The 22,105-nt window shown below is 39.8% G+C and overlaps 1 protein-coding gene across 1 annotated transcript in view; it reads left to right on the top strand.

Annotated features, from left to right (window-relative positions):
- The first annotated feature begins 2,367 nt into the window (after positions 1 to 2,367).
- Positions 2,368 to 22,105, top strand: part of abcc8 (ATP-binding cassette, sub-family C (CFTR/MRP), member 8) — a 62,823-nt gene continuing 43,085 nt past the window's right edge. Inside the window, exons 1-7 of the mRNA XM_042411404.1 lie at positions 2,368 to 2,794; positions 6,744 to 6,906; positions 9,467 to 9,608; positions 11,876 to 11,997; positions 13,397 to 13,563; positions 17,392 to 17,634; positions 21,517 to 21,705. Of these exons, the coding sequence (XP_042267338.1) occupies positions 2,774 to 2,794; positions 6,744 to 6,906; positions 9,467 to 9,608; positions 11,876 to 11,997; positions 13,397 to 13,563; positions 17,392 to 17,634; positions 21,517 to 21,705 (1,047 nt within the window). The 5' untranslated portion in view covers positions 2,368 to 2,773. The remainder of the gene's footprint in view (positions 2,795 to 6,743; positions 6,907 to 9,466; positions 9,609 to 11,875; positions 11,998 to 13,396; positions 13,564 to 17,391; positions 17,635 to 21,516; positions 21,706 to 22,105) is intronic.

Genomic DNA, 22,105 nt, shown 5'->3' with positions numbered 1-22,105 from the left:
GTTTCTGTTGTGCATACTGATTCTTTGCTCCTTACATGTTGCTTTTTTTCCTGACATTACATTCCCAGGTTAGTGATGCAGTGGTAATTAAGAGATCTGGTTAGTGATTGTCATAAGGCAAACACACACCAGTGTCAGCAGAAAGCAGCATTTTCATAAAAAAGGTACAAATTTATAAGTAGATGTACTTTATGTGTATTTGGAAGTCAATGTCTGATGATGGAAATGGAGGCAGTAGTTTTATATAATCCAGATTAGTGTCTGATTTAAACCCTTTAGAAACTGTTTTTTTTAATGCACAAGAATTTATGTCCAGTTTTATTGTAGCCTTTTATTTCCAACATACTAATAAAATTGACAGGTTTTTTTTATTTTCTTGTTTTTGGCAGAAGTAAACATCCAGAGAGCCTCTATTAGATGAAATGGTTTGGTCCTGCCTCCAAACCAGGCGCAAACAGTAATTGCTAGCAGTCAATCATGTCATGTCATGTCTCAACTTCCTAAAAGAAATCTGGCTTCCAAAAACAAAAAGAAAGACGAGAGAGAAAAGAAAGGGTGACAGTATGTCACCCAATTTTTCACAAAAAAACAGAGTTTTATAATCTCATGTCGGGCATGACATTCCCGTGCTTGCCAATTCACCGTTGATCATGCAGCTCTTCTAGACTTTATGTTGTAGGATTGAATGGATCAAATTCTGAAAGATTCTGGGGTTGTGTGATGCTCAAAACAATTTATCCACTGTTTTGTAGCAGCAGTGGTGTACTGGCGATCAGGCATAATGTCTGGGACAAATCCCGTTGGGTGAACTGTCAAAACATATCTGTTTTTACCTCTCTGTGTGCCTGTCATTCGGGGTGCACAAGAGAGCGTGCTGCATGCCTGTGTCAGACTATCACAGCCGAGTACCCCCCTTTACTCTCACTGCCAGAAGGGGGAGACAAAAGTCCCACACCCCAGCTTTAATATCTTCACAGAAAATTCTGAGTGTTTACATGTTGTTCCTCTTTTAGCCAACATTTAATCAATGTAGGCAAACTTTTAGCAAGCTACTCATACTAAATCATTTGTCCCTGCCTGTTGCCGGGCCCGACAGATGCAGCCTCAGGCTCAGCAGCTCTATCTCCCCATCCCCCCACCACTGAACCAGCCCTACTCCCAACTGAAGGAGGAGGTGAGCAGCATTATGTTGAATGACATGTCAGCTGGTATAACTGCAGGGGATCTGTGGAAATTTCTTTTTATTATTATGAATAAAAGAATTTTTTTTTTTTTAAATGATAAGCATTGGTAGTATAATTAGTTGGTATGTATACTTCATCAAAAAATCTGCTGCTAGTTTTATTCTTTTGTTTGTTATATCATTCTAAAGATGATAACTTATTTAATTGAATAAGTTAATGTATATTGAAGTTATATTTTAAGTTATATTTATTTTAAATTCATTAATGTTAAGATTATTTTTCATTCAACAATTTTACCATTGATAATACATTTAGACTGTAAAAGATGTCATTTAGCACGTTTCTTATAGAGGGTATCAGCCTTACATCAAATAATGAATCCACTGTGTGCAGAATGTAGCATTCATGTCTGTGCCGTGTTATATTTTCACAGCTCACTGTCAGTAAATATCATACAGTAAGTATTGGACTACAAGACAGTAGCAAGCCTGCAAAGGTAGAGTTATTTAAAGCTTTGAATGGGTTGATTGAGTTCTGGAGGTGTTGTTACACCAACTGCACAGGGTTGGTGTGGCCTGTGGTGGTGGGGTGGTGGGGCCCAATATGATATCTTTTCATGGGGCCCAAAATCCCTGGCTGTGCCCCTGCTAATGTCACTAAGGATATAGATTTTTTATTACATTTTTGTGAACTAATGACTTTATGACCATGTGGCTGAGTGAATTTCCCATTATTGGTACTTTTAAAGGTGGGTAAGCAATAAAATACACATTAAAGTGCACCATATGGTTTTTGAACACGTTCCCTGTGTGCTATTTATAGCAGTTCTTCATCGACTTACTTCAAACACGGGAGCACACAGTTTTGTAATTAAATGTCCACAGGGGGCAATAGTGTTCCTTCATGAATACCAAGTTATAGACGACCCTTATCATTGAGTCCCCGCGGTTCAAATTCTGCCTTTAATAAAGCTGAATTTCATTTCATACTGTAGGCCCAGATTGTCTCCACAGTCCGAGTACATGACTTATTTGTGCTAAAATGCAAATTCTAGATAATCAAAAACAATCAAAAACATAGTCGAACAAGTCGAGCAATCCGTCATGTAGTGTTTCATGTGTGTTGGCAACATCCCACTTCTTAGTTACATAACAGCTCTGTGCAGTCATGCTCTCGGTTCATGTTGGCATACGTGACTACTGTCCGCTGCAAGTTTCAGCGTCGCATCGACCGCTGCAGTGTGTTTGTCTGATCGGCCCCTGCTACTGAAACTCGCCGGTCCACGGTTCATGAGAGAGACCAAAGCTTGGCCTTGGGTGGAGGACCTGCCCCCTTCTTCCTCTATTTCTTCCTCCTCGGTACCCGGGTTCAGCACCGTGGACAGCTCCCTGCCTCCACCCGTGAACCACCGCTTTCGGTCGGATGGTCAAACAGAAGTAGGAAGAGCAGGAAGAAGTCGGCTGCACTCTGAGCACATGAGAGACTACAATTTGGGAAAATTTTCCCCTTTTCTTTATCTCACATCCAAGCGGCGCATGTGACAATACTGAAGAGTGTTTTGGGAGTCCGGAAAACGAGGCTGAAACACAATGATCTCACGATATAAACCGGTAAGTGCTGGAGCACAAGTCACCAGGTCACTCACTTTGATCGATACTCTCACTTTGAATAGTAGTAGTAGTATTTCATTGACATGCACAGCATTTTGCACTGTTTGTATTCTTGACGTCATGAAGTATATCTCAGTTACGCATGTAATATAAATAATAAATAATAAATATAAATATAATTATCCACTGGGGACACCAGTGTTTTCATTTGCATAATTTTACAGACCTCGGTTGGATGCACCGGCCTATCTAAGACGCTGCAAGTCATTTTAGGTCACACTTAGTCAAGAAATCCCTGTGATTAGTGTAATGGGGTCATACATCACTGAGGTTCATTTCTAGTGGCAAATTATCGGGGAGAGTGAAATAGTGGATGTGTCATGTTAGTGGTAACAAATTCTCACAGCCAGATGGAGAACATTTTTATAAAAGATGAGATGGAGCAGAAGTAACCGCCTCTGCTCTCTCTCTCTCTCTCTCTGTGTGTGAATAGGTGGTAGAGAGACCTAAAGGAAAGATTCACATAGATACCACAAAATAATGTATGATTCATCCTTCACCTCTTAGCCTCACTTGACTCCCACAGAATCAGCAGCCTGTATTTCAGCAATACACACACACACACACACACATACATACACGCAGCCCTGTAAAGCCAGTTATATTTAGTTGGCATCTGTCTGCATCTGTGTGATTATAAGACAAAGATGTACTCTTATCACATAACAATGGCACATTCTCTATTTGGGGCTTTTCTGATATTTAATGATTTTAGGAATGAATTGTTCCTGTTCTGTGCTATGTGCTCACTCGCTATATTGACCTAAAAAGTCTAAGTGTGTGTTGCTTGAATGTTTTTTTCCCCTTTCTGAGGCTCTTTATGAGTGGCTGCTACTCTTCCTCTCATCCTCTTTTTTTTTCTGCACACATTGAAGCTTCAACTCTCCCTAGGCAATCCAGTGATGGATGGAGCTATTCTCTGATGTAGGGCAACACAGAACTGCTTTGTATATAAATGATCATTTGGCCAGGTTTAATTTTGTTCAAAACCAAGAGTTCCTAACAGTTGGTCTCCCATGTGAGGAGATAATTGATAAGAGGACAGAGCTGCAGTTGCTGTGAACTTTTCATCTGGTGTTGCAATGAAAGATCCACAGGAATTTCTTCACTTTCAGCAATGCCTGGTGTGTCTTATACATATACATGATATACATGTCATTGCTTCCAAAATAATTATCGACCTGTAACTATCAGACCTCTGTATTTTCTCTGCAGCAGCCTCTTACTGGACAATACATTCGTATTATTACCATTATATTGCTCAGTATGCATACTGATGAGAAATCTGGACACAGTAAGAGGCCACTACTGTCTGATCTACTGCTCTCCATGAGTTATGAGTCTCCCCTTGTTTCAAACTGCACTAAGAACAGCTTGCAAAAGCATCCGGTGGCATTCACAGACCCAACATTTTAATTAACATGCATCGTCATTTTTCCTAAAGTGACACTCTCAACACGAAGGGAATTCCACAAATGTTGCCACCATCACTGCAATCATATCACTACTTCCCCCCCCCCCCCCCCATACTGGCTGAGTTGAATATTGTGAGATTGTGCATATTTATGACCAGCTCAACTCTATGATGTCTTTGCAGTGATCAGATTAATAGTGTACTGTGTGGAAAAGTAAAAAGAATCTCCAGTCATTGTTAGGGAAAAAACACAGTAGACATACTACTCAACATTGTGTAGCATGTTTCTTATTGTGTTGCATGAGTTTTCTATTTTTAAAGCTATGATATGTAACTATTCCGCATTAAAATGTCTAAAAATGACCAGACCTATGTTATATAATCAGTTGTGTACTAACATTATCCCAAATGTTTCCAACAATTTTCAAACCCAGAGAACTCTTTAATTTTAATCAAAGTAACGGTCCGTTTCATTTGGTCGCCTGTAAATGGCGTCATACCCCCTCTACCAAAGAGTAAATGTGCACAAGATGCATGCGTCGGTGTCGTGGTTGTCTGCCAGAAACTGCCATAAATTGACTTTTATTCAGTTTTAAGCCACATTTTTATGATAAACGTTTCTAAACTGTATCTTTTAACTGAATGAAGGATTTTAGTCATCGGACATCTGGATATTAAGTTATCAGACAAACAAGCTGAGCAAATGTTAATGACAGCTTGGCTAGCACCCCCTCCCTGACCTCCTGTGCTCACCGGACAGCATTGGAGAAACACAGCCTTTTTTTAGGTGAAACTGCTTTATTCAACGTTTTTTGCTGGTTTTAATCCGCGTATAAATTTGTTCTGGAGAGGAGGAGACCTCTGCGGATAATTCGGCTCCTGTTAAAAACCTGCTGAACGATGAACACTGTAGTCCTATCCCAGAGAAGCTGGTTGTTTAACAATGAAGACAACAACTCTCATGATCCCACGCTACCTCACAATATCAATAAAATTCCATCTTTTGTTATTTTTTTGATTGAGAGACCCCTAGTGGCAGAAATGACATATTGTGCATTTAAATGGGAAAAATGTGTTTCTAGTGTGTCCCCAGGTGTCTTTTATTGCTCTTATGAGTCTAGATCTTGATTTAGTACATGGTATATCAAGCACAGGAACATATTTTGACAACTTAAGAATCTTCTTTATCTTCTCCTTTTACATGATATTTATGTTATTTTTGAAATATAAATATACCACAGCCATGCATGTAAAACAGCAGATGACCGTTCGTGTAAACACTCATGTAAACTGCTCATTACATTTAAGCTTATCTCTACACTGTTGTCATGTGAAGGTCACAGTGTCATGGATTATATTTAAACAAATAATTTCAACCACTAAGAAAAGACCATGAGCCCGCCCCTGTTGATACATGGATTATCAAAATCTGCTCCCATGTGGTTGTTTTTTTTTTTTTATCCCTCTGAACAAGTCAGCTGCCATTGGCTGCAGCCGTATCACTGTATCCGTCCCATGAATTCAGTCCCATGAATTCATAAATATTTTATGTCACTATTTTTTATGTGTGCAGCCTAGTTATTCATTACTGAGATCTTTCTCTCTCCGCGGTCTTTTTGATATAATGAGAAATGAAAGATAAAGTAGTAAATGAATGAGGGGAATGAGTTATGTAATTCATGAAAACGTGGTACTGGGATTTAGAGCAGAGCACTTGCTCATGCTTCACACGTACCTTTCAATGACGTTTGCACTGCTCATTCAGCAGCTATACCCCGCTTCTCTCCTTTATCTCTCCTCTCTCTCTCTCCTCTCTCCTCATCATTCACTGTTCCCTCCCACCCTCACCCTCCTACCTTCAGCGGCTATCAGTCCTCCAGCTCGCCTGCACATTCTGCCCCCCTGCTCTTGTCTTCCAAGGTCGACTGCGAGCTCTTGTTTGCAAAGAGACAGGAATAGCAGGTGCACTGCAGAATGCTGCTCTAGCTGTATGTGCATGTTTGTGTGTGAGCGATGTGATCGTGTCTGAATGCATTCCAGTGGAGCTGCGCACCGCCGTGCGCAAGTGAAGCCTCAGTTTTAGAGGATGTCTGCAGACTGCAGGCAGATGGGATGCAGATGTTTCTCACCAGAATGGCCGGGAAAGCTGCTTAGACTTTCGGAGAGGAGAGGGAGCTGCTGCTGTACCGGACTGTGACTGCCTCTGACCCCCTTCTCCCTCCCTCCCTCCCTCCCTTCTTCTGTCTCCTCTTTCTCACTGGATCTGATATTTGGGAGCTGGATTTGAGAGGGAGCAGGAAGGAGGTCACTTTGGGAATTACCACGATCTGCTGAGGACGCCTTCAGTGTTCCCTTTGAAAAGAGAACATGCTCTGAGAGCCTCTCTTTTAAATCTGTCTGCCTCTGCTCTGTCTCCGGTCCTCCTCCCCTCCTCCTCCTCCTCCTTCTCCTCTTCCTCTGGCTGGTTCCCTGCAGAGTCCCAGTTCCACCATGTCCTTGGCGTTCTGTGGGAGCGAGAATAACTCGGTGGCCTACAATGTGGATGGGGGGGTTCTGAACAACGGCTGCTTCCTGGACGCGCTCAATGTGGTGCCACACGTCTTCCTCCTCTTCATCACATTCCCCATCCTCTTCATCGGTGAGTGTCGCTGGGAGGTGAGATCCTCAACACACCTCCCTGCACAGACAGCACACCTAGCACAAACACATACCAGATGATGTGCCAACTCAAGTCTATGAGGATCTGAAATAAGATGGATGGGCTCACTAACATGTTCTCTATCTGCCCTTCTCAGTTTTCAGTTTATCACCCTGTTGACTTTTACAACTGATAAATGAAATATTGCATGATATATTCTATTAAGCAAAGGTTTATTTTTTATAAGGACTACTGAAAGAATATCTTGTAAATGTTTTATTTCCATTATAAGTTCTATGCATATGAATACACTTAACTTATATTTTATTTATGAGCTTATTTGACTGTGGATTTTATTCCCTTAGTTAAAATCCCTTCAGGTGTTGGCTGTCCCATAGACAACAGTAGAAATGTGAGGTTGTTGAGTACATTATTACATATTCCTTGAGCTGCAAGCAGTTTTGCAAATGACTCTTCTAATGAAATGTAAAGTACGGAGGCAAACAGATGCCATCATGCTGGCATTAGCCTGCACCTCCTTTGCCCTCCTTCTTGGCTGCTGGCCACTCTATTAGTGTCATCACCGGTGTGTAACAGACCAGCTCTGTTCCATTGCACACACTCCGAAGCTACAGTCACACATGCTCTGGCCTCGTCATCTGCCCTCTCATGTCAGTGTGCACATGTGTGCGTGTCCATTTCAAAGCAGACAGTGTCTATTTTTTTCCAAGGAGGACAACAATTTGTCTCAGTCGGTTTGACTCTGTGTTCTTGTTATTCACTATGTTTGTGTAACAACATGTAAACTTTCATACACACACACATCTTACACAGTAACACATCAGACTTAAATCATTCAGTTTGTGATTTGTGTGTTTGGATGTTTCTCTAGTAGGCAATTCTCCACATTTCATCCCTATTCTCACTCTATAAGGTGTCATTTTCATCTGTTTTGTTTTACTCATGCAACAAAAATTCAAATGAATTATGCTAATGAGGCTGTAAGTAAAAAGTCAAAAACATCCACTAAATAGACAGTGTGAATCCTTTGCTAGAAGATAAGCTAGCTGAAAGCTGAGTGATTCCTCTCTCTCCTGTCACACTGAGCTGTGGTGCTTTTACTAACAACTAAGACAAACCTCAGGGGTGTGAAAGTGTTTCTGTTCACCTTGAGTCGCTTAAGCCAGAGTCCTCATATAGTTATATATATACTGTATATACTATATCCTGCCCTGCAGCTATTTAATGTGCTGCTCTTTAATGTGTTGCCTCATGGCGTCAGCTAGTCACATCAAGGCCACCGAGGTAAGAGCATGATGTGTGGATACATGCACAACAACACTTTTAGCAGACAGTTTGCTTCACAACCAGAGAGAGACAATCATTATTGTGCCTCAGTCCTCTGAACTGTCAAACCAACAGAGTCAGTGTCAGTCATTTCTGATGGCTTGTTGTTGTCCAAATTAACAATTCAATGCAAATTTAAAAACTAACAAAGTTAGAGAATTAAGTTTTTGTTTTACACATATGAAGCATTTTGTCTCATGTAATGCATAACACAGTTCATTGCATATTCATTCATTTATTGATTTTATGTTTGATTTGTCTGCATTCGTTATTTATATTGAAGAAATATTGAATATTGTCATATTGATTTTAATTATATTGCTCAGCACTTGAGCAGATGGTATGACTTTGTGTGTGTGTGTGTGTGTGGAAAAATGAGAGAGAGAAAGAGGCAGATAAAGTAAGAGATGCCATGTGCTGGTCTGTGTGTGTGTGTGTGTGTGTGTGTGTGCGAGGTCTGTGACTGTCAGCCTGTGCCAACACTTCTCAGCGAGATAAACTGTCCAACAGTGTAGGTGCCAACATTTTTATCATCATTAGCATAATATGATCAGTAGAGATGTGTTTTATGGCATCAGTGACTTACATTCAATAAATAAACTGCCTGTTGATGACAGTATCATTGTTATATTATTGAGTTGAGACCAACACCTGGCAAAGAGTGGGGACAAAGGCTAAATAAGTTTAGCCTTTAGACAAATAAGTTTTAGCCAGAACAAGAGCTAAAAAAATTGACTGAAGTGTCTCAGGCCAGCAGACATCTAGCCAGTCTCACTGCTTGCCTGCCAAGAAGTGGGCAATATAAGTGATAATTACACAAGTTTCCTGAACTCTGAAAAGTTAACAGGGCTGGTGATGGCTGGCTGCCATTACCACCAAGAAGCCCATCTTTTTAGTCTATCAACTGGAAGTCATGCGAGCATGAGAGCACTTTGTCATGCAGCCCATAATGTTCAAGGTTGCACTGGGAGTACAAGGCACTCAAAGTCAACACTGTTAACAAAGTTATTTTCAAGCACAATGAATGTTCACCCATTAACATACAAGTGAGTCAAGAAAAAAATCTACTTCTCTACTCTTAATCTATACTTACATTATCTGCCTGTCTACCGTAGATTGGACACAACCCTCTTTCATTTGACTGTTTCTGACAGTATATTCAAACTGACACAACCCTGACAAACCCCCATATATTTTGTGTTTCCTGTTTGAGGCTGGGGCAGCCAGAGTTCGAAGGTCCACATCCACCATAGCACCTGGCTTCACTTTCCTGGTCACAACCTGCGCTGGCTCCTCACATTTGTCCTGCTCTTTATCCTCGTCTGTGAGATTGCGGAGGGCATTGTCTCCGATGGGTATGTTTCACACCTGGATACACAACATATCATGTCAGGGGCATGTAATGTTTTTAATGAATGAACTCCTGACACTGATGATGTGACTTATAGCTTCTAGCAAGAAGTATGACATAAATGTACTCAACCTTTAAAAGTTCTGCATATAACATTTTCAAAACACACTGCTTTTTTTTCAAATGATCCCCCTGATTTAATTTTGCTGGGAGTCTATTAGATTGCTCTCAGTGTTTCCTTAGAGTGCTGCTGATTTTCACCGTAGTCATTTAATCAACAGCTGTTCTACACCTCAGATAGCAGGTGAATGCAATTAACTGTAATTAAGAAACACTTAACTTTATTTCAATGTAACGATCCTCAAAGCTTCTCTAGAAGAGCAAAAAGTAAAATAAAATACTAGCCTGCATCGCTATATTTTACAGTAAAAGCTTAACTTTTAAAGGTGTACATATTATAAAAGCATTACAATAAACACAAACATTAGCATGCTAACATGATACTTTGCAATCCTCTACTAACTGTTATAATACTGTGGTTTTCAGACCATATTTTAAGCTAAATGGGTATCTACACTAGCTTGTAAAACTTGAGCACTTCGTTATTTTAATGAGGACAAAAACCTAATTATTTTGTTACTATTCAGGTCTGATACAAAGCTTGCCAAGACATGGCTAAGACTTGGAGCTATAGCTAGCTATTGCTCACAAAACAATTGTTTATCTGGTTAAAATGACAAACTATTTAAATTTTACTGTCCAGCACGGTAGTAAATACTGTTCTAGTTCAGGGTATGAACTGAAAACCCCAGTATCATCCGTCAGCCTTTAAGAGCAATGAGAAAAGGAGAAACTCATGAAACTGAAAGCTATAAGCTAAAGTTAACCAGAAGTGAGATGGGCTATTTAGTCTATGACTTGGTTTGCAAACAACAGTTACAGTTTTCTAGCTTTAGTTGGAATTTAATTATGAGGATAAAATAAAGGGCTGCTATATTCTATTATGGTTTTACAGTTAAGTGGATTTATACAATTCAGGGAGCTGTTGAGGAAAAAAATCAATCCAAAGAAGCTGGCCCATGCAGAGCCAGTCTGCCAAGCTACACCGCCAGCCAGGACACTGAAGACAGAGCCACCAGGAGCCAAATGTTTGTGTATTTGTGCTCAATTTCTTGCCACCACCAGATGAAAACAAGTCATTGTTCTGCTGTTAGTTTAGTCCTGCACTGCACATCAAAGCACAGATTACTGGTGAAAGACAACAGGGGGCTTTACTCTTGTCTTCAAAGATGAACCAAAATAAAAATATACCAACAGGAGTGAAAGAGCAGTTCACTACTGAATAAGTGTTTATGTAATCCAACATATTGTTTGCACATGGCCAGTAGAAATGTAGAAATACATCATTTGCTGTTTCTACTTAAAACATTTGCTAGCTCAGATGCTAATTTTAGCTACGGTACCTAGCACAGCCAAATTTAGGTGTTCTGAGTCTTCCCAACCCATAAGAAAACCCATAAGATATTGTCATTAAATGTGTGCTGCAATTAAACTCTGACACACACACAAAAAAAATGTAAAAAAGCTGTATCTCTAAGTACTGATCCTTCTCTACCTTCAAACCCACTTTGGCACTGACATAAATACCAGAGTTGGCATCCACATGAAGAAACTCTGGAGCTACAGCTGGATCTGAGAGAATACATCTCGGCCCATGACTTTCTCTCTCCTGCTCCTTGATATGTGTTTTTGCTCTCTCTGGGCCCTCTTAGTAAGTCCATGTGCCACAGGGTCCAGTAAACACACAGGATTACTGTTTGTTAGTTGTTTTTGCAGACTGCAGGCAGGTAAGTGTTTAAGTGATTGTGACTGAAGTGAATAGAAGAGCTCTCCATCTGCTCACCTCTTCACCGGGCTTTTTACACAGAAATCAGCCAGAGCTGGTTGTTTATGTCTGTATGAGTGTTTGTGTGAATATGTGTGTGTATGTTGCGTATGCTTAATGATACACATGGATGGGCAATTTATTAGTTCTTTATTTATGTTTTGCAATGCAGATATTACAAATAATACATTTATTCAGTCACTACAAGCAAAGAAAATGTGATGCATGTGGTTATGCATACTGTATACGGAAAAAGGTATCTTTTATGAGGACGGAAGGGGTTGCCGCATCAATTTTAAACTCTAATGTTCCTGTTGTGTTGCCTCATAATGTTACAAATAATTGTTAGTAAGGACTTTCCTCCTCTATCTGACGTTTATTTGCAGGTTCAGTCAGTCCCTCCATCTTCACCTGTACATGCCTGCAGGTCTGGCCTTCATGGCTGGAATCACCTCTATTGTCTACTATCATAACATAGAGACCTCCAACTTCCCCAAACTACTATTAGGTACAGTAATCTCAAATTCAACTATCCTTTGTTTATTAACATGTCTTTTACTTTTGGTCTCTGTGGGAAGCTCTACTGGATCACCTCAGCCAGTCAGGGTTTCAAACAAGACCCCAAAGTCCTCTGTAGACTTGTTATAACATTTATATATAGTGATCAGGGCTTGTAAAGACAGGATTAACCAAATCATGTCACAGAAAACGGGCCCTTGTCACCTCTTTGACCTTGTAATGAACAACCACAGTTTCAAATTGTGTGAGCTCCTCAGGATACTATGATTATAGAACAATGGAGTTAGTGCAAGCATTCACAGATGACTGGTTCATTACCTTCAGATAAGACTGTAAAATGATTGAGAGCAATATCATCTTGCCTCGAGTAGTATTAATTATCTTTTTTTATTAAAAAATTAGTTTTAGCTGAAAGATCTGCTTCTATTCATCACAATTATTTATGGCTTGAGAGATTTAATAGACTAATATATTCATGGCAAAGATGTTAGATAAGTTTTTCTTGTGAAATAAAAACATATCAGTCAACAGTATGTATTCATAAATCCATATCTCACCCATTAACTGTGAAATGCATCTGTGAACTTTATTTCACATCAGTATCAACCTTTACCTTTGTCCATATAACTGTTTGATCCTGTAATGATCACCCTGTTGCTGTTCTTCCTCTGTTCACACAGTTTTCCTTTCTTCCTCACGCATCATTAACTCATCTGTGTTCAGCTCTCGATACTCGCTACTCCTATCACGTTTCTGAGCCGCCTTTGGCTTCTAGGTTTCCATATTACAGTCAGTCTCTTGAGAGAAGTGGCGGAGCGGTGCTGGGTTCATCACTGCATGAACAGAAATTAATCTTCTAAATCGAGGCTCTGACGTAGACCTGCACGCTGCCTCTGTTGTCACGGTATAGATGTTATAACAAAGAAGTTAACACTGTAGTCTGCTGCAGAGTCTGAGTGGATGAACTTGTTTCTCTGTTACCCTGCAATGTCATTTAATCATGACAATACTCAGCAATCATTCTCTCAATATTTACTGCAATAAACCTGTTCAAATATATGATGTGAGTATCAAAAGATAAAGAGAGTCAACCTTATATCTGGAAAGCTCTTGAAGGACTAAGACAACAAATTAAATGTTATCTAAAAAGAAAACATAAAACAAAACTTAAATAAACTAATTGAAACCTTGGATATACTTACATGAAATGTGACTCAGACTGGGACAAAATACACCTGTATATTACAAAAATCCAGACAAACTAGTGACATATGTTACATTTAAACTCCAGCTCTGATATAATCTGTCTGCTGAGGAGCACAGTGGGTTATTTATCTTTTTGGCTTGTCCGGTGATTTGTCTCTCTGATCCCTGTTAAATCTCCTCAGCCCTGCTGATCTACTGGGTGCTGGCCTTCATCATGAAGACCATCAAGTTTGCCAAGTACACTGAGCATGGCATCGGCCCCAGGCAGCTACGCTACTGCATCACCGGACTGCTGGTGCTACTGTATGGACTCCTACTAGCTGTGGAGATCAATGTCATCCTGGGCAGGGTGAGCGTGTGTTTGTGTATCTCTGTTTGTGTGTCCTCGTGTGTGTGTGTAGCCGTCTGATTGTTGCCTGTTTTGAGCTTCACTCACCTCTCGTTTTAGTCTGAAATCCAAATGCCTCCAGCGGTCAGTTATCAGTAAAGCTGCTCAAGGACAGTTAAAAATATCTTCCATTGATGCTACTTTTTTGTTTTTTCCTGTCACCCGCTGTGGGCTATTAAGAATATATTTATGCTTGTGCATGTGGCGGTGATGGGGTTTTAATTAGTTAAAGGAGATGACAGTACAATATATTAATCACTTTTTATTGTAATAAAATTATTTTTGTAGCTGAAAAAACCCAAAAAACAAAACCAAAAACCTAAAATCCTCTAATAATAAAGTCAGTCAGGCTAGTGGCTCTGTGAGGTCAGACACAGTGGTGCTTTGAGCCAAACAAAACAACAAAACAAATATTGTCATGCTTTTGTATTATTCAGTGTTTGACATTTTCAGCCATTTTACCCTTTTTGAACGTGGCCAAGAAAATGTCAGATGTCAGTCTTATGTAGACTTTTCTTCCCTTTTTCCTCTTGATAATTTGGAGTGTGTTTGACTCTGTTAACCTCCTCACTGAGCACATTTATTTTATTATAAATATAATCAGATTGAACTGGGTTTGCGAAGAAAGTGATTCCGATGCAGTGCATGCTTTGATGATTTGTTGCATTTTCAATTTCCAATCAATTTTTGAGTATTTTCATTGGATCACAGCTGCGTAGTTAGTTAGTGGCATGGCTGTAGGGCTGTCTCTGTCAGTCCAGCACTTTGGCCCAGACTGAAATATCTCAACAACTATTAGATGGACTGTCATGAAATTTTGTACAGATTCATTCATGGTCCCCAGAGGATGAATCCTACTGACTTTGGGAATCCCCTGATATTTCCTCTAGCACTATCATCAGGTTTTGTGGTTTCAAATGAAATGTCTGAACATTTATTGGAATCCTGTTGCTCCCAGAATGAATAATAACAACTTTGATGATCCCTTAATATTCATGTAGCACAATCATCTGGTCAAAACAATCATTTCTTCAATACTTTGGTTTGTGGTCAAACGTCTGCAAAACTAACATTCCCATCAGCCTCAGCTGTACTTTGAGTTTATTCCTAGTTAGCAAATGTTAGTATGCTAGCGCACTAAACTAAGATGGTGAACTTGTTAAACATTATATCTGCTGTGCATGTTAGCGTTGTCCTTCAAGTTGCCATGCTAGCATTAGCCTCGGAGAGCTGTTAGTAGGGCTATAGACATATAGTTACTCTTGTTTAAGAGAACATTCATTTATTCATATGATCAAAATAGTTTTGTAAATAAATTGTTAAAATGAAATTAATTAAATGTTTCATTGCATTTTCAGTAATCCATTTTTGACTTGGTTATTATTGGCTGTCATCTAAGAAAACTGTTCTTCCAAATCCCTTCAACTGTTCAATCATAATCATATTCCAGTAATTAACACACTAAACAACGATTAGCAAAACAATTAAAAACATATTATTCTTATATTGACCCATTTTATAACAAAACCGTGAGACCCAATTATTATGATAATATCTACCATGTAATGAATTTAACTGAGAACATCTTCTGTGTTTATAAATAGTCTAGTGTGACGTTTTCTGCAGTAATTCCTCTGCCAGTCACTAACCTAGTTTCCATAAAGCCTAAGATCACACACTGCTCATCTACTGACTGTGTTTCGCTGTTTCACAGCAGGAGTAGAAATGTCCTTGAACATTACATTGTGAAGCTGAAATTTCACCGCAAAGAAAACCATAGCTATTTATTCTGTTGACATTTTTTCAAATGTGTAATCTCCAGCCAGTCTTCTTTTTTGGCTGGACCGCAACAGCAAGGCCAGCCCTACAAACCCAAATGTCTGTCGGTGACTGAGTCACTCACTGTGATGAAGTTACACTTCTGGTCGGCCGAAGTCGGCCAAAGCTTGGGACAGCCAAGTATCCTAGTGTTAAGTGTGGCATGGAGCAGGTGAACCCAAGTGCAGACTGTTGAGACAGGCAGGTGAAATGAGAAAATCAAAAACACAGGCTTACAGGAAGCAAGAGGAGGCAGTCCAAAACAGGTTAACCAGTTCAAAGGGGCAAGGCACACAGGCAGGTGATAAACAGGCAAAAAGGTTGAAACCACAGGAACAGGTAAAGTACAGGATCAGGAACAGACAGGATCAGGATGGCTACAGTGCAAGTGTCCACTGAAGCAAATTCAATGAACTGGCAGGCAATGAATGTCTGAGACCAATATATGTACTGAGGAGCTGCTGGCCGGGTGCGGGCCGGTCATTTCAGCTGCTAGCAGCCGGCAGTCCGACCCTGAGATGACCAGCCGGTCAATGTCCGTTGTCATCCCAAGACAGAGTCGAACTGGCCATCGGGAGCACAGGAGAAATCCCGGTGGGCTGGTCACTCTGTGGGCCGCTTGAGCAGCCCATTATACAAAAACAAGAGTCTCTTATGTCTTTTCCTCCCTTAATGTCACCAAACATAAAACCTTTTAACTTTTTAAAGGCCTTTTAACTTCACTTGGAAAAATAAGCCACACAAGGTAAAAAAGGAGGTTATGTCTCTAACAGAGGTCTTAATGTTTTGGACTTTTCCTCATTCAACCATATTATCAAAATTAACTTGATCAAAAGATTTCTAAAAGATCCAGATAGCATGTGGAATATCATCCCAAACCTTCTGTTTAAAAAAGTAGGTGGTCTTAATTTTTTATGAATGTGCCCTTAAACTTCCTATCAAACTCTGCAACTTTCATAGGCATTTTCTTGTGTGTTGGTGCCTTCTATATAAGCACAACTATTCTCCTCACAAATGCTTTTTATGGAATAATGTTCCATAAAAACAAATCTTTATTTTTGAAAATTGGTTTAACAACATCTTGCTTGCTTAGCAGCTATTTAACTGTAAAGGGCTTCTGTATTCATATGAAGTTTTTATAGAGAAATGTAGTGTTCCTGTTTCCCAAAGTGAGCATAGTACTGTAATTAACACACTGTCAACTGGCATTATGTGCTTATCATGTATATTCCTAATATAGATGACAAATGCTCTTTCTGTAATTGTATGGTGGAAACACTAGAACATGTGTTTATTCAGTGTGTACATGTGACAATGTTTTAGGCTGATTTTCAGTTAGATCCTAAAATATATTTACGTAAATAATTTTTACTCAAATAACATGATTTGTTATCAATATTCAACAATCCTAATTTCTCCAGCAATGAACACTATGTTATTAATTTGCTCATTTTAGCCAAATTTTACATTCATAAAATGAAATTCTTGAAGAAGTTACCATCTCATGTTAAATTTAAACAAACAGATCTAAGCATATATCTTCAAACATTTCATACACTGTCCAGCCATATATTATGTTTTGACCTAGTCCTGTTGAATGTAATAGCAATGAAAGTAGAACATCAAATTTAAGGTAAAGCTGTGCCGAGATGAATCATTTGCCACAGTAATATCAGACCTGTGGTTAATACACAGACAGTTTATTGTTCAGCTGCTATAATTAAACCCAGTAATGAGAGTGTGTTCAACTGTCATATCCATTATGTTGTAGCTCTCATCTGCAGCACAGAGAAAATTATCATTATCTCCGTAGATCACAGATGAGTTGATGTTTCTGTGTCATTGAATGTCTGATCAGTGGTTGGTTGTTGTAATATTCTCTGTGGGACCACTGTTGGTTTTCAGGTTACTGCAGACGACACAGACAGTCAATTAATTAAACTTTTGTTTCTGTTCTTCCTTCTCTCACAGCGCTACATGTGTTTTGCAAACCCAACAGAGGTGAAGCCTCCTGAGGATCTTCAGGACCTGGGCGTTCGTTTTCTGCAGCCCTTTGTCAACCTGTTGTCCAAAGCCACCTACTGGTGGATGAACACCTTCATCACCTCTGCGCACAGACGACCCATTGACCTCAAAGTCATCGGAAAACTACCCATTGCAATGAGAGCCCTCACCAACTACATTAAGCTGCGCAAGGCCTTCGAAGACCAGAAGGTGAGTGTACTGCTAGACTGGTGCACTGTTAATTTTTTCTTCTTTGTAAACAGCACAGGAGTACGGTCTAATGCTTTGAAAAGGGCATCAAAAGACACAGCTCACATGAAACATGAATTGAACCAACACAAGGTAAAGACTAAGTAAATATTACATGAGAATGCTGTGCCAGTTTTCATGAAGTGCATTTGCAAAGAAACTAGTTGGCTCCTGTTTATTCTGTTATAACAAGCAATAAAAAAAATAAAATGTAAAAAGATCTCTTAATATGTGGGAGATGAGCCCCAAGTTGAGTATCTGATTTCACTTCAGCTCTTGAGATCGACGCTTTACTCTCCTTCATCTTGTATAATAAGGGCTGAATAAATCATCACGGATGTCTCTGGTGCAGCGGGCAGAAACAGTTAACTGAGCTGTTTCTCCCCTGAATTCTAGTTTTTGTGAGAAGTAGAGATGGGAAAGTTTAATGATTTTGTACACAAATAACAAAGTGGATGACTGCATATTAAGGGTCCTTATATTACTTTAAGTAGACATAAACTAGATTATTTAATGGGAGAAAACTGCTGTCTTGTTCTAAATGTGGTGATTATCATCAACTTGAATCTTCCACTCAGAGGCATAAATAAGGTTTTAAGTATTTATGTAAAAGCTTAGTGTGCTGCTTGTTTGGCTCCTGCTTCATTTTATTTTAAAGTTGCCTTCCAGTCAAGAAAGTGTTTTGCTTATTGTTAATTTACTTGTTTGCAGAGTTTGACACTAGACGGCTGTTTTCACATTCATCTGCTGAAAGTGGAACGTTTCCCTGTTAAATCCCACTTAAACACAGCACTTGCATATCATATAGATATATACATAGATTATGGTTTTTTCAATGAGGGAGAAGTAGCAAATGTAATTTTGAGAATTTGTGACTTGCTCATTGAACTTTCTTGTGGAAAAAACATATCAGGCACAGATTATTATTCCAAACAGATAAATGTATTCAGGAGGGGATTTTTATCTCATTTGTTGATTTCAACTGTCTTAAAAACTTATTTTTAGTAATGTTTAATTGGTGACAGTTGTGAATCTGACATGCACGAAATGATCTGGGAATTTTAGTTTTTGTTTTCTTTTCATACAGCTGTTCTCTTAAGCTGCTCTCTGTCCTGTGATGACTCAGTCCTGGCAGAGTTGGGACCATTAATCTGTATTCAGACGTCAGAGAAATAATTAATTGATAGTGTAAACACTGAAATGTCACGCTGCCTGTAAACATGCCCATGATAGTTTTCTATCTATCTCCCTGTCCTTTAATTTCCTCTTTTATTTGGACATAAAACATAAATACAGAATCCCCCGTCTTCTCTAGCACTCTTTTTGTGAAACATTTCTGTGGATGCAGTGTCACAGGTGTGGATTAAACCCAACCCAGACTGTTGTTTTTGCTGTGCTGTATTAGATTGTATTGTGCACTACAAGGTGTTTCTAATATCTTTGATTGACATAATATTAGACACCTTTTCAGACAAGGGTGGCACGGTACAGATATAGTTCTGTATTAATCTGCCTGTCAGCTGGGGCCTTAGCAGAGTTAGCATCTTGTCTACCAGAATCTGTGTCTTTGTGGGTTTCTTCCACATGCTCTGTTTCCTACATTTTTCTTACAGTCTAAAGGTGTGGTGGAAACTCTAGATTGTCTTAAGGTGTGAATGTGACGATGTGTTGTCCCCGTGATAGACTTGCAGCTTTTTTCAGGATGTATCCTTCGCTCTTGCACAATGTTTTCTGGGATCCTGACAGGCCCCTGTGACTCTAAGTGGGTATAGAAAGCAGATGGATGGATGGATTCTGTTAAATACAACAACAATAAGGGCAGCTATAGCGCCGGTGGTAGAGCGGGTTGGCCATTACTTGTAGAGTAGATGATTTAATCCCTAGCTCTTTCTCTCTACATGTTGAAGTGTCCATGAGCAAGACACTTAACCACATTGTTTCAAATGTGTATGTACAGTATATGAGAGTGGAAAAAAAACAGCTTTGGACAAAAGTGTCTTCCAAAAAGCTTTAATTTCACACAATGTATCCTCATATGCTCTCGAACCATCTATAAATATTTTAAGTGCGCTAACTTAAAATATTATTAAGTAACAAACACCTTCCTTTAAAATGATGTATGAACCCTTTTTTTCCTCCTCTGTACTGATACATTTTTCAGTACAGTTCTTCAATATCCCTAGAAAGATGGAATGCATGAAATTTAATACATTTTCCATTTTTATATGATAATGTAATCTGTTTGGTAGAGAATTTGCCTCTTTCCTTTTCCACTCTGCTGATAAATCACTGCTCTCGCCCTGAGATGATTTTCTTCCAGTCTTTTCAATGCAGGCCAACACAGAGAGGTTTCCCTCTTTTTCTTCCTTCTCTTCTGCCTCTCTCTTTCTCCCCTGTCTCACTTTTTGGAGCACGTGTCAGGGGTCAGAGGTGAAGGGCCTCTTCTGCAGGGTCATTGTTTTCCAGTATTTGGAAGGTCACAGAGATTCGTCACTGCTGCGTGTGCGTCCGGTGTGAACGCAACCCCACTTCCTTCCGGCAGCAGAGAAGGATGAGAGAGCTCGAGAGATCCCAGTGGAGAGGTGGTGGGGGGTGGGGGGAGGTGGGGCATTTAGAGGAGAGCCTTGAGGCGCCGGGTCATTCCCATTCTACTGTGAACGAGGCGACATTCCGACCCCTGCGGGGGTGAAAGCACTGCACTTCATGGGAAGCTAGCTTCACTCTGAGTGTGTGAGAATGAAACATCCTCCCTCCTTGTTTGAACCCTAGGTAGGGAGCTGGAAGGATGTGTGTGTCTGTGTGTGTGTTTGAGAGAGAGAGAGAGAGAGACGTGCATTGTGACACATGTTTTGTTTGAAGGTTCAGTGTGAACTCAAATGGAAAGAGGGAGACACGTGATAACGGTCACGTCTGTTCTCATAGCTCTGATGAGAGTGACTCATGTCATGTTCACACACATACACACGCAGGCACAGACACGCACACACACACAGAAAACGTTCTGGGAGTGTTTACTGCACTGTGACAGTCCAGATGTTTTCTGATCACTGCTAACTGACTCACTGAACCGAGCTGTTGTGTTGTTTGTGGCGTTAATATATTTCGGACAGTATAAATTAATATAAATTAAGATAATTAGCTCATTCAGTGTGTTTTTGAAATCTATTAAACACTAAAAGTGTCATTTGAAGTAATGAAAACCCTTAACATGCATTCACTTCCTGTTAAATCCTCATCCTTCGCCTCACTGTCATGGTGTTTCAGCATCATTAGTTACAGAGCAGTTATACATGACTGAAGAGCTCATCTCACTCACCAGTAATCACCACATCCCATGATGCAGCAGCAGTAGCAGTGGGGAGGATGGGATCCCTAAACTTGACCTCATTTTGCAGTTTTCTGTTGCAGTGGTCGACCGAGTTAATAGTGTCGATTCAGCGTTTATGTTCAAATAATTGCTTCCTCTCTCTCACCGTTCGCAGGCTGTTTGTTATTTTCTAACCTAGTTTCACTTTTTGTTGTGCTGCAAGTTAAAACTCCACAGAGAAATGGCTGTTTGGTTTGGTCTCTACAAAGAAGTAATCATCCAATTTACTCCTATCTTCAACAGCAGCTCCATCATGCAAATGGAACGATGCGAATGTGCCCTTGATGCTTGGCGATTCATATTTGTAAAATAGTTTGAAATAACTTGTCAGAAATGCTATTCAGTCACTGCAGATTAGCCATATTGGGCAAAAAACATTTTTCGACATTCAAATGTACCTAATTTCTCCAAAATATTAATTCCTGCTTAACACTGATATTTTTCTACTCTGTCCCTGTTTTTAAATCTTTCTTCAGAGGCCACAGGGGACAGGCACCCAGGGTCCAAAGTGGATCTGGCAGGCCTTGAGGAAAGCATTTGGCAGACCTCTAATCCTCAGCATCACATTCCGCTTCCTGGCCGACCTGCTGGGTTTCGCCGGTCCTCTCTGCATCTCTGGCATCGTCCACCACATCAGCAAGGACAACCGCACCATTCAGCAACCGGTAAGGAGGCAACGATACCGCCATGCACACAGTAGAAAAGCATAAAAGAACAGAAGGAATGATACTCATGGTTCATTAGTGCATTATACTTTGTACTGTATGTGGAGAATTTTCACTCATCAAAACATTTTTTCTGCAAATGTACTCAAAGGACTGAAGAGAATGCAACTCCAAGCATGTCACATTATTTATTTCTAATGATTTGTGATGATACTTGTAATACGCCATCCACTGAAGAAGGCTGTGAGATACATAATCGAAAGCTCTGGAAAAAGCTAATAAGTGAACCTTGAGGTTAGAAGATTTCATCACATTTGCAGTAGAGACAGAATTAGTTGAATATACAAAAGGCAGGAGAGGACAAGTGGAAATGAAGCTATTTGGAAAGGATGAGATATTG

The sequence above is a fragment of the Thunnus maccoyii genome, chromosome 5 (assembly GCF_910596095.1).
Source record: "Thunnus maccoyii chromosome 5, fThuMac1.1, whole genome shotgun sequence".
Taxonomy (NCBI): Eukaryota; Metazoa; Chordata; class Actinopteri; order Scombriformes; family Scombridae; genus Thunnus; species Thunnus maccoyii.
This window is presented reverse-complemented; position numbering and strand designations above follow the sequence as displayed.